The 12,360-nt window shown below is 40.7% G+C and overlaps 1 protein-coding gene across 6 annotated transcripts in view; it reads left to right on the top strand.

Annotated features, from left to right (window-relative positions):
- Positions 1-447: 447 nt before the first annotated feature.
- The window catches only part of LOC117767206 (rho guanine nucleotide exchange factor 28-like), a 38,873-nt gene continuing 26,960 nt past the window's right edge, over positions 448-12,360 (top strand). For all 6 annotated transcript variants that reach the window (XM_034594621.1, XM_034594618.1, XM_034594620.1 and 3 more), the window contains exons 1-9: positions 448-648; positions 1,655-1,698; positions 5,315-5,456; positions 6,281-6,390; positions 6,760-6,946; positions 9,978-10,161; positions 10,633-10,834; positions 11,084-11,159; positions 11,918-11,964. In XM_034594621.1, coding sequence (XP_034450512.1) covers positions 1,666-1,698; positions 5,315-5,456; positions 6,281-6,390; positions 6,760-6,946; positions 9,978-10,161; positions 10,633-10,834; positions 11,084-11,159; positions 11,918-11,964 — 981 coding nt within the window. In that variant the 5' untranslated portion in view covers positions 448-648; positions 1,655-1,665. The remainder of the gene's footprint in view (positions 649-1,654; positions 1,699-5,314; positions 5,457-6,280; positions 6,391-6,759; positions 6,947-9,977; positions 10,162-10,632; positions 10,835-11,083; positions 11,160-11,917; positions 11,965-12,360) is intronic.

Below are 12,360 nucleotides of genomic sequence, written 5' to 3'. Positions count from 1 at the left end.
TGATGAGTCTGTGTTCCCTTCATTTCTTTGTGCAGTGTATATTTATTTAGCTGTTTTACTATATTATAATTATCTGTTTATACACCAGCTTCCATAGAGGATGGGTTATTGATCCCAGTAGCTTCATACAGGGCAAGAAAAGCAAAAGGCTGCAAATGGTCAACAACTGATCAGTAATCTATATATATAATAATACAGAATTTAAGTGAACAAAACATGGACTAAAACCTGGAAACCATTTACTTAATGCACTTAGAACCAGTTCCATCTCTTCCAGCCACATTACAGTCTGTTATAAACCATCAAGTGTTTATATTCTGCATATAAATATTTAACAGGGGCACTTGAAGGGATCATTACTCTTCCAATGACTGCTTCGCTCGTTAGAGGTCGCTGTAACCACAAGGAAACACGTTGGCTTATAAGGAGGAATTTGCGTGTGAGCAGACGGAAGACTGAGCATCGACTGGAACCAGACAGACACCGAGAGGAGGATGTCCTCCCTGGATGCAGCTGCGGATCAGACCCTGCGTCATTTCTCAACCTGTGGCTCCAGCGGCCGCACCGGGAGGCACGAGTCCTAGTTCGAGTCTGTGTTCACCGCGGACTGTCACGTTTCCTCCGCCGGAGTGTGAGCCCGTCGTGGAGGTGAGTCCATCCAGAGAAGGAACGCTTCTCTACCTGCTGCTGCTGCTCACTTTGTTCAACCGGAATGTTTCCCTCCGACTGTCAACACTTCTAATCATACATGAGAGAAACAGAGTCTGATTCATTCTGTAGCCAAAGAGGTCAACATTAAACTTAATTTAATATGCATGATTTAAAAGGCTCAATAATCCATAACTGAGATGAGATGTAAAAAGTCCTGTTCTTGTTTTTTTTACCTTTGATCACTGTAATGTTTATGTTATATGTATATATATATATATATATATATATATATATATATATATATATATAATGTGTAATAATAAATGTAAAAAGACAATGGGGTCATATAAAGGGCAGAGTTTTTTAGTTGTTTGCGTAAGACCTTGCTGCTGAGTTCAGTTTAGAAAGTGACCACTGATGAAGAACAGATCTGAACCTTGCACCAATGAAATCAATCGATTTCTTACACACACACACACACACACACACACACACAGTCATGTCTCCATGATTCCCTTGAGACTTACTTTAACATTAACCATAGTAACTTGTCTAAATCTAACCTTAAAACACGTCTTCACCTTAAAATTCATTGATTCATGTTATGGGGACTTGCTTTTTGTGCCTCGTATTAAAGTCAAGTCTCGATAATGTGACAGTAAACAGATGTATTGGTCCCCACAACATGAGTAATACCTGAATGGACCCCACACACATGCACATTTGGACACATATGGTGATCTGCCACCGTCTTTACGCACCACGGCATAAAGTGTCATCATTAAAATCATTATTCACATACTTGGGATCAAAGGATTACCGTGCCTTGTAGGACGACCTCTGGCCCTGCCTGGCACAGATACATTTTGATAATCTCTTGGGGATCAGAGGAACAGGCAGAATCACAAAAGTAACCCAGGAAGAAGTGAGGATCCTGTGGTTGCACACGTGTGAGTTGAGTTTTACTGTTTTTCATATTTGTTTCTCATTTGTCCGCCTGCAGCTGCTGAGCAGATGGAGCTGAGCAGGAGGAAAGTGCCTTTGTATGTGAGTATGTGCTCCAGCTTGCCATCAGGTTTGACACCAGCGTCTCCAGTTAATCTCAAGAGTTTGTTACGCCTCTGAAATCTCTGCAAATCAGGTTTGGAAAGTAGTGAGAGATCAGCAGCTTCATGTATATAAACCAAAAGTCTATGGGAGAGATTTTGCGCATGTGCATCTAAAAATCGAACATCATAACATCCAATATCTGAAAGGATACAATTTTTTTCTGTAGATGAATTCCCTGAAGTTTCTGCCTGTACGATTATATAACGGAGATATCAGATTTGACACCGGGGTTGACGAGGGCGCCGCGATGAAAGCAGACTGATGTTTTCTCTGGTGATCAAACATCGACTTTATTGGTCTATGGATGAAACATTTGTGGGTTTTGCTGTTGGATTATTTGAGCACTGAATCATAGTTTCTCTGGGGGAAAAATAACCTGATCCATCAGCACAACACTGACAATAGCAGCGTGGCACTTTTGTATATAACTAGCAAATCAGTAACTCCGTGATTCATTCACATTGATGTTTTTTTATTTGTGTTTAACTTAGTCAGAGCTGGAGAGGAACTTGAATTTACCATGCGTTTGATTCGTGATGTTTCTGGTCGTGTTAAAGCTTTGAAGGATCTGTTGTCTGTGAGGTTAAGCCGTAGTTAAACAAGGGAGGACTGCAGTCAAATATTCTTTGTTTGGTTCTTAACACGGTGAACTAATGCTCCTCTGTAGATCAAAGCACTGCTCACACTGTATTCAGTCGATACTCATTTGACATGTTTTTCAGGCTGTTTTCCTTTCGCACGTTGTTACCAAACGTTTAATGTTGATGCACCATATCGACTAACACATGCAAAGAAACACCTGCCACTCAGATACTTGTTTTCTGTGGAACCCCACAAATGAACGAGTGAATAAATTAATGGATTCATGCAACAATTCAGATTTACATGCAGAGGACAGATTGCAACACTGAACAGAGGAAGGTGAAAGCCTCCGAGAGGTTTGGAGCAAAATGCCAACAAAATGCTCACAAGGACAATGTGCTATAATACTGATATTTTTCAGGCACTGTTTACTATGTTCATTATATTAGCCTTTTAGCATGCTAACATTAGCTCACTGCCACTAAACATAATTTACAGCTTTAAATTTAGTATGAACATCTATAGTTTTGCAGGTATTTGGTCAAAATAACAAAACATCGGAGACAGACATTGACCTAAATCTTGCTGCAGGAAAAGTTACCATTAAATTTTAATGAATGGTGTCATGAGGAAACATTAATTCTGGGAACCTTGACTGTCTGCGACACTGACTGTATACAAAGATATTTTATATATCTTCACATAAAGTCTATGGTCTGTATTGTGCCAGTCTATTCACAGATGTTGAGATATTTTACTGGTGAATTAGAAACTGACCTCTGGTGTCTCTACATGAAAAGCAATGGTGGTCAAGATATTTCACTAAAAACTAAAGATGTCAAGTGTGCTAGAAGGAAAACGAGAAACTCTCCAAAATCCGTAGACTTCATCGTTTGACCGATATGAATTTGTGTGGGTGGATATCGATATTAGGACCATTTCTGATGCAGATATATCAGCTGATATAGACGAACAGAAATTGGCAATGAATCAAATGTCAAAGTTAACCATGAACGTTACTATAAGTAGCTATAAATTAAAAAAAAAAACACAAATACAACCACATACATAGACCTTGAATTAAGACATGTATGCACATCTTTTCTGCATTGTTTATTCTGTAAAGTAAAGGTTGTCATATGGGCCAACGTAAGAGTCGATATCGAAAAAAGAATGAACGACTAGGGATAAAGAAATGATGAGTCAACCTGAAAGCAGGATTAGGTGAGACGGAGAGAAGGAATTACTCACAGCGTCTCTATCTGAGACAGTGAGAGAAGTAAAGAGAGAGTTATAGCGTGAAAAATCGGGTCAGCTGTGGGGCTGATGTAAGACTAATGTGGACTCTCTTAAGAAAATGGAGAGAGAGAGAGAGAGAGAGGCTGATTGAAAACACCCTCATCCCATCCAACACTAATCTGGCATGTTCGCTGCATTTCAAACTAAGCCTCACTATTTACGTTTCTGCTGTACCTCTTTCACTGCAACCTGCGTCCCACACCCCTTCACTCGTCAGTCGTTTGAGATGTTTCCCAGAATAACCCACACACCGTCGTCTCGCGGCTGCATCGCTATCGAGGCCACTGTAGGTGGAGAGAGGTGGCTGAGCTACAGGCCCTGCAGGATGTTTATTATTCCGAGGGGCTGAAACTAATACCTCAAGAGAGTGAAAAAAAAATTAATAGTGCTTCAGATATTTTAAGTTGTGTTTTCATCAAGGTTCCAAAATCCTAATAAGGACAGGGTCTCGGTGAAAACAACCAGTTCTCTCACCGCCTCCTGTTGCTCTGTTGGCTTGACACTGAGGTTTAAGGGAAAGTACATCTTGAACTGCTGTCAGCTTTCATTTGACATGCTTGTGTTGTTGTCATATTGAAAAGGTTGTTTTTAAGCTACTGTGTCATGTTTGTCAAACTAATATCACTCAAATGTACCCATATGTCACATAGAGCCTTTCACTGACATACATGTATGTTTAAGTTTGCCGAAATGCTCAGATATAAAATTTTAGTTTGAAATGGCAAACAATGCAGAAAGGTTGCGCATTAGTGTTCACATTTTACTTAAACAATATGTTTATTTTCTTAATTCAAGTTCTATATATTAGGGTTAGGGTTAGGTCTATATGTACGACCCTTATATTGGTATCTGTAATTTTTTCTTCCTACTATCAGTATAAATATCGGGCCCCAAAATCTATATCAGTCGGGCTTTAAGGTAAATTAAATTTTCCTTGATGTGTGTATTTGTAAATAATTCAACTGTACTCACAGGATGAAGAATGTCTCAGTACTGATTGAAATATGTCTGCAGCTCAGTATATTGAAAACATCGATACTAAAAACATGGAAGGAATGTCTGATTACATTTGATAATCTTCTATCTATCGTATTCAGTTCTAATTGATCCAGATTCAGATACAAATTGTGCCAGTTGTGGATCACTTAATAGAGGCAAAGTTCTTGTACGGCTATTTGCGTGCGTTGTCCTTTTATTGTAAAAGTGTATAAAAAGATCTGGTTTCAGTATCAACCTGAGAAGCTCAGGTTGAATATTCTCTCTAGTGTCTTAACTTCAAACGATACTAAATCAATGACCCAGAACGACTGAGCGTGAACTTCTTAAACTGCACTCAAGGTTTTTTAAAAGGAACCAATCAGGCTTCACATGTGTGCGACTGTTCTGCCCTGGTTCACCTTCTTTTGCCTCCGATCAGAAGTCTAAAGTGTTCTGGCCTGTCGGGATCAGGGCAGGTCTTTACAATAGACACTAAGACATTCCTGTTTTTATTGAGGGGTAATGTTTTATTATACCCTCAAGAGGAATGCTCTCAGGGGATTTGGTGTACTTTACAGAAATGTAGAACACTGCATCAGAATAGAGTCATGCTCTAAAACAAGCCTGCATCTTTAGGAATAGAAATACCTTGTGCTCTCTAGCGTCGCTGCTCTCTCACCTTTCTGCGTCTCAGGGCCAGGCCAAAGTGTTTGCGTTGCTGGAGGGTTTAGATCCGGTGCCGCTGGATGCAGAGGTCTACATTGTTCTGGAAGGATCCACACTGGTCCATGTCGCCAGAGCTCAGAGTGACGTCATGCTCTGCTTTATAGTGCCTGGTACGTGCATATGTGCTGTCTCTGTATGTTGTCTCCTCAGATAAGTGGACGAGAATGGATGGATGGATGTTCTATTTTCCCTTTTCTTAATTTTTGCATGTTTAACATCCAAGAGTGATAATTTCCTCAGAGAAATATCTTCAGAATTCAAACTGCTCACCCTGACAGTCTCAGGTTTTCCTCTCCTGCCTGTTGTGTCCCAGGGAGCAGTCTATCAGTATTTGAATCTTAACACACACACATACAGTACATGGACAGTTTGTACGCTGAGGTCTGGAGCAGCACAGAATCTTATCTGCTTCCTCTCAGGAGGGAAGCAGTGCCATAAACAGTATGTCAACATTACTGAGTGTCTGTGTAGGCTGACACACACATCAGTCCTGCAGGGTTGTGTGCTCCCTACAGATGGAGGCTGATGGACTCTGAAAACCTGTTTCCCTTCTCCATCAAAAAGAGAACATGTCTTTATTAACATACAAAAAGAACATCTGAGAATATTTTCCAGTTAGACTTACTGCCATACTAGCGGTTTTGTATTTTAGCTCTGTTGTCTGGTGTAATTATGTTCATTCATTTATTAGAGACCACAAATGTTTTTTTCTTTCCACCCAGGTCACTTACATTCAGTTTCATTAGTTCGAAACAGGAACTTCAAACATGCAAATGCAAATGCAAATCAACATTTTCTCTGCTCTGGGTTTTGTTGCATGAGATGACAGTTGGAGGTAAACCTTTATCTTAGAGAGAAAGACGGCTGTATGTGTCTTCCCCTGCACAAAGAAATATAAAAACCTGCATGGAGTTAAGTCTTGTTGTCTCTTTAGGACACAACCTGGCTGAGATGGTCTCTGTCCAGGCGTACCTGAGCTCTGAAACCACGCCCCTCACCTGGGTGGGCGGAGCTTCACTGGAGTACATCCAAGATGATGCTCAGGTGAGGAAGATACACAAATATGATGCTACACATTTACACACCAGGTTGTGTACATCTGGTGAAAATGACGTGCTTGTAGTGTGGGTTCATTACCTTCTCCAAGGAGTCAGTGACATTTTAATGGCGGTGCAGATGATTCAGATTACTTTCTTTTGTTCTATTATAAGAACTAAGTGGTGTAGAATTATCTATCTTCTAAGTGATTGTCATAAGTCATGTCATTTTTTCCAGATCATTTTGTTTTGCATCGAAAACAAGTTAAATCATCTCACCTTTGTTGCAGAGCTGTAGTTTTTACATCACCGTGCTTTTGCATTGTGCACCACTTATCACCGATTGCATCTTACTTTCAACGTCTTTTATTCTCAGGACCTTGCGGAGCACCTGGTAATCCACGCACATTGTCTGAGTTCCTCAGATCACAAGGAGCTGAGAAGCCTCTTCAACGTGGGCCAGGAGAGCTCTCGCTGGGCCATGGATCGTCGCGTGGCCCTGGCCATGGCCAACCTGGATATCCCGCAGAACTGGAATGTACTGGGGAGCCACAGTAGAGACGGTGAGAGCAGGATTATCTTATCTCGCTGCAAGACATTCCTGCACAGATGTGTTGATCAGAAGCTTTTCATGTGTGGTTTTTATTATGTAACAACGTCAATTCATTCTTTTTAATAATGATACTTTTACAATTTTTGAGTATTAGACAAATAATAATGGATAAATGACACATCACAGTACATGTTAACAGTTGAAGAAGGTTCAATAGAAAGGATTTGATTAAAGAAGGGAGATAATTTATATTTTTCATGTGAATTCATAAAGAAAATCCTAAGTTAGCAGGGAAAAGATGGACAGGTTTGATAACTTCATCCTTCAGTGTCGTGCTGGGAACTTTGAGCCACTTCTATCCAAAGAAAGTGAACTTTTCAACTCTGTGCTCCTTCATTCATCCTCTTTACACTTTCTCAGCCATCATTTCCATTTTCCATGCTCACTGGGCTGAGGTTCGGAACTGAACATGGTCACGTGTGCTCCTGTCGAATTCATCAAAGCCAATTAAGCGGCATGTAATGTGGTTAATAGAGCATTTCCATCTGGAAGTAGCCCTAGGCAGAGCCCAATAAATCTAAATGTATGTGTGTGTGTGTGTGTGTGTGTGTGTTTGTGTGTTGACCACCAGTAGATGCCACCATCTGTTTGCATGACAGTGTTTGTGTAGGGCCCCCTACATAAATAACAAACCAGATTTAGCGTTAATACAGTTATGGCAGTCTGTTTCATCGCAGCGTCTCCCTCTAAATGTCTGCAGTTAATTTGATAACGCTGCTCATGACATCACTATGTCGCTGATGCCGTATATGTGACTGAATTATCAATCCCCAACTTTCCTTTAAGAAGTCAGCACTTCTCTACAGTGTGCTCTGCATTTCTGAGGCAAAAACTCATTACTTTCACAAAATCATCGGAGCTTGGAATTATTATGTTCTCTCCAGTGTCTGAGCAGAAGAAGAGCTGAAGTGTTTTATTGTGAAATCTGTCTCCATAGCTTCAGAAGGCCTGATGGGATTTTAAAGCATAAAATCTATTGACAAATTGTCTGTTTGTTTATTATAAAGAAAACTTTAACCTTTTAAAAGTAAATTCAAGTTATTTCTTGCACCAGTTTTGCTTTTATAACAATAATAATTTAACAAGTTATATTGTCAAATATTATCCAAAGCCAACAGGACAAAAGTATAATTTTAGACAGAAGTCAGTGTAGACCAGGGATGTTAAACATATGGCTGTCTGGCCTGAACTGGCCTTAAATAAGGTATAATAATAATAATAATAATAATAATAATAATAATAATAATAATAATAATAATAATAATAATAATTAAAAAAAAGCTCTGTGGTAGATTGAATGTCAGCTCTTGCTGGAGATTAAATTAAGGACGATGTTAAGTCAGTTGTTTCATTTTTGGTTAAAGTTGTTGGGATCACATGTTGTTCATGAGGCCATATTCATGTTGCTGAGACGTTCACCAAGGAGTTCCATCAGTCAGAGACAATGACACCACAATAGTGAATGTTTTCAGAATGTTCTTGCACTTGTATTAAAAGGAAAGAAGTGTTGTTATTATGTTATAGTTCTACAGATCCGGCTCGCTTTACATTGAACTTGTATGTGGCCCCTGAACTAAAAGGAGTTAGACTCCTCTGGTGTAGACCAGTTTCTATCTGCTCAACAACATTTCCTGTGATTTTTTTTTTTGCAGCGTTAGGTTGATGTGCAACGAATGACAGATGCTGCCTGTAACCTTATGTTGTCTTGACAAATATCTAGTGGCACCTAGTGGTGAGGTTGTATATCCTCCCCTTCCAATCTCATAGGAAAACCTTCAGGTAATAGAGCCAATGATTGGTTTGTCTACTCTGGGCTACTGTAGACATTCTAGAAGAGGATCCACTCCCTGAAGGGCTCCTTTCTTAGTTTCAGGTGATTATAACCTAATGAAAACATAAATATTATATTCCATTTTTGACAATGACCACCCTGGATGCTGTACATTTATTTATTTTATTGCTTCACTAACTTGGAACAGAGCTCGTTTGCATAGAACTTCTTTTTGATTCTGGTATTTTGTCCAGCCCCATTTAGTTTATCTTCCCCACAGGCTGAAATGTACTAGACCCTTCTATATATGTTTTATGCCTCCACACAGCCATGGCTGGAGGGATTATGTGGCCAGGCGGTCCGTCCATCTGTCCCACGCTCGTCAATCTAGCATCTCAGTAATGCCCTGAGAGAATTTCTTCAGATTGGGTTCGATTAGTTTGTTGGTCAAAGGTCAAAGTTACAGTTACTGCACAAAACTCGTTTTAGTCCGTAACGCGAGAATTCATCCATTAATGATGTCACACAAATGTCTGCTAGGATCAAATGGTGAAATTATGACATTTTATATCCAAAAGGTCAAAGGTTGCCTTCATTGTGAATCATAATGTTCCACAAATACACGTTTCTGCCCATTATCAACCCAAAGTCAGGAACAGAAGGGAGATTATAACCATATTTCCTGCAAATCTTTTAAATAATAATACGTTCACTCAAAAGAAATTAAAGATATTGAAATATTCTAAGATTTAGTGAATTTACGTTGCATTTTAACGAGAATACAACAGTACATTTTCAAGCTGACCAGTTCCCTGCCTGCGGCTGACTTGATGCAGGCCAGTTACCTGGATACAGATCCTGTAGGACTGCGTCGGCAGCGAGACACAGAAATAAGAAGCTGTCGCCACTTTATTGAAAAGCTTTTACTTACTATCTCTAAAAGTGGGTCAGTGGAGCAGAGGGATCCAGCGCTGCGCAAGAGAAGAAATCAATCATTGACATTTGGGTTAATTATCATGAGGAGGTGGTCATAAGAGCTGGGGTTGGCTCCAGCCCCCCCCCCCATGACCCTCTGAAGGATAAGTGGGATGGGTAATGAATGGATGAATGGAAAGTGGTTATTACTATGAGATTCTTGGTGTGTTCTTTTCCCTCTGTTGTTCCTCCGCTCACTTATTTTTTTTAATCATATGTCTCCCCTCATTCCCAGAGCACAGTCCCAGGGAGTCTCCCCTCCACCTGGCCGTACGCTGGGGTCTCTGCAGGCTTGCGGAGCTGTTGCTCTGCCAGCCGGGGGGTTTGATGGCTGTCAGTCTGCCAAACGAAGAGGGAGTCACGCCGCTGCAGCTGGCACAGACGGCGGGCAACCTCGACCTCCTGGAGCTGCTCACACAGTACGGTGCTCAGCTCCTACACGGCACTTGAGGAAGAGACACTGACAGACCAGTCACTGCTCTGCTGTAACGTCATGCGTTCAGTGCAGAGCTTTCTCAAACAGCAGCGAGGGAACGCAACCCAGTTTTACCACGTTAGCTCGTACCCCAGATAACTTGCATTCTTCAGATTTTTCGGCGACTGTAAATATCGCAGTCCATTTTATGAACACATAAAATTCCAAACACCTGCTAGTATTACCTGTCACACTCAGGAATAGTTTTGGTTTGTCAGTCGGCCTCCAGCTGGATTCATAAATCTTAAGCACAGCTGTACTCGTCCTGAAAAAACAGACAGCCCTCATCCTCACTGAGTGACAGTACCTTTAAGAAATGCATGTAGCTGTTCTACTCATGATTCTACTGATAAAAACACCTCACTCTGAGATTATTTATGTTTGTGATGAAACTAATCCAGCTGTTGTGCCGCAGCCCACCCAACCCCCTGGCCACGCCGCCCGCAGGTCTGTCCCAGGTGTGGGCAGACCGCTCCCGCTTGCTACGGTTCTGCCACGACACGGGGAACCTGACTCTGACCGTCCGACAGAACCTGAGGTGGAGCACAGAGGAGAGTCGCCACGCTGACATCCTGCTGCTCAGAGAGCGGCTCAGAGACCAGGACTTCCTCAGGGAGGTGAGCGTGTTGATCAGTGTTACCCGATGATTGAAAAGAGCCGTTTACATGAGTCTCTGAAACAGAATAGCATTATTGAATATGACCAAGCACTGGAATAAACCTCGAGGAACCTTGTGAAAGACAAGAGTGTTAAAATATAGCCAGATAGTAATTGTATCATTAAGTTATTCAATATCAGTCTTTCTATCTTGATATTCTTTAGTTTACTTTATCAACCTTTTTAAAATAACACCTGTCCTCCCTCAGATAAAAGCTCTAAGGAGGGAACGGGTGGAGACCATCTTAGGGAAGGAAGAACTGGTGGATGATCCTTCAGAGAACGGTATCATACTCTCCCTAATCTGCCTGCTTTGTGGGATTTAAAACTAAGCCGCTCAGTTTTAACTCTTCTCTTTCATGTGGCAATGATCTGCAAGTTTCTGTTCTGGTGTTTTATGAGGCCAGAGACTGTCAGGCTGCAGGACTGACAGACTTTGACTGCCCCCCTCTGGGGTATTAGGAGCACTGCAAGGCTTTGAAAAGGAAAAGAGAAGAGAAGAGAGAACGAACCACCAAGCAGCATTAATAATAATAATGACAAAAAAGAATAAAAAGGATTTTTGATTAACCTTGCTTTATATCCTCACAAAATTAATCAATAATAATGATGATGACAACCTTTTAAACAAATAATTATGATTAATCAAAAAAAATCATAAATGAATAATTGAATGTCTTTAAAGGCATCACACTGAGTTACTGAAACATCAGTCAGATAAACAATTTTTTTATGGGCTGCTACCACCCACCTACATTTCCTTTGCCTTTATGCTTTTACGTTACCCCAGGCTGCCCAAGCTCTAATTTCCATGTGTCGCTGTTTATGTGTTCATACACTGGGATCCACTTGGTGGCTTAATTAAAAGAAATTAGATCAAGGCCACACAGTAAAGATACCCCCCCCCCCCAGGTTATGAGAAGAAGACAAAAGTGAGATTAAAAATAGAAGTGTTAAAAAGTGACAAACACCTGTACTCACTGGAGACTCTTTTGAAGTTTTAACGGCTGCTGTATAACTGAATGTGTCTTTTCTTCTTTCAGCGCTGTATCCAGATCTCAACCAAGGAAACTTTGCTGTTGAAGAAAATGTGCGTAGCCTTGTTAGAAGTATATTAACTTTTAATATATGCATGTGGTACAGATATGTGGGGACTGTGTTTAATCACAAACATGACCAGTAAAGTCATTGGGAAAGAGTCAAAACAAGTAGGATGTTTATACAAAACCCAGCTGAAACAAAAATCCCACAGGATTGTGTCTAATCCTGATCATCCCCTGTGTGAAGAGATAATAAAACTGTCCTCAGGAAGACGCTGTAGGGCCGTCACAGCAACCAACAACATTCACAACTCAAGCACATACCTCCACCAAGGGTCATTAAATCAATCGAGCTTCAACAAATTGCTCACACTCATCGATCAGATCAGTCCCCTAAATATGTCCGATTTGTCTTCATCAAGATCCCTGAGTTGTCCCCGGAAAAA

This window comes from Hippoglossus hippoglossus, chromosome 9 (assembly GCF_009819705.1).
Source record: "Hippoglossus hippoglossus isolate fHipHip1 chromosome 9, fHipHip1.pri, whole genome shotgun sequence".
Lineage (NCBI taxonomy): Eukaryota > Metazoa > Chordata > Actinopteri > Pleuronectiformes > Pleuronectidae > Hippoglossus > Hippoglossus hippoglossus.
This window is presented reverse-complemented; position numbering and strand designations above follow the sequence as displayed.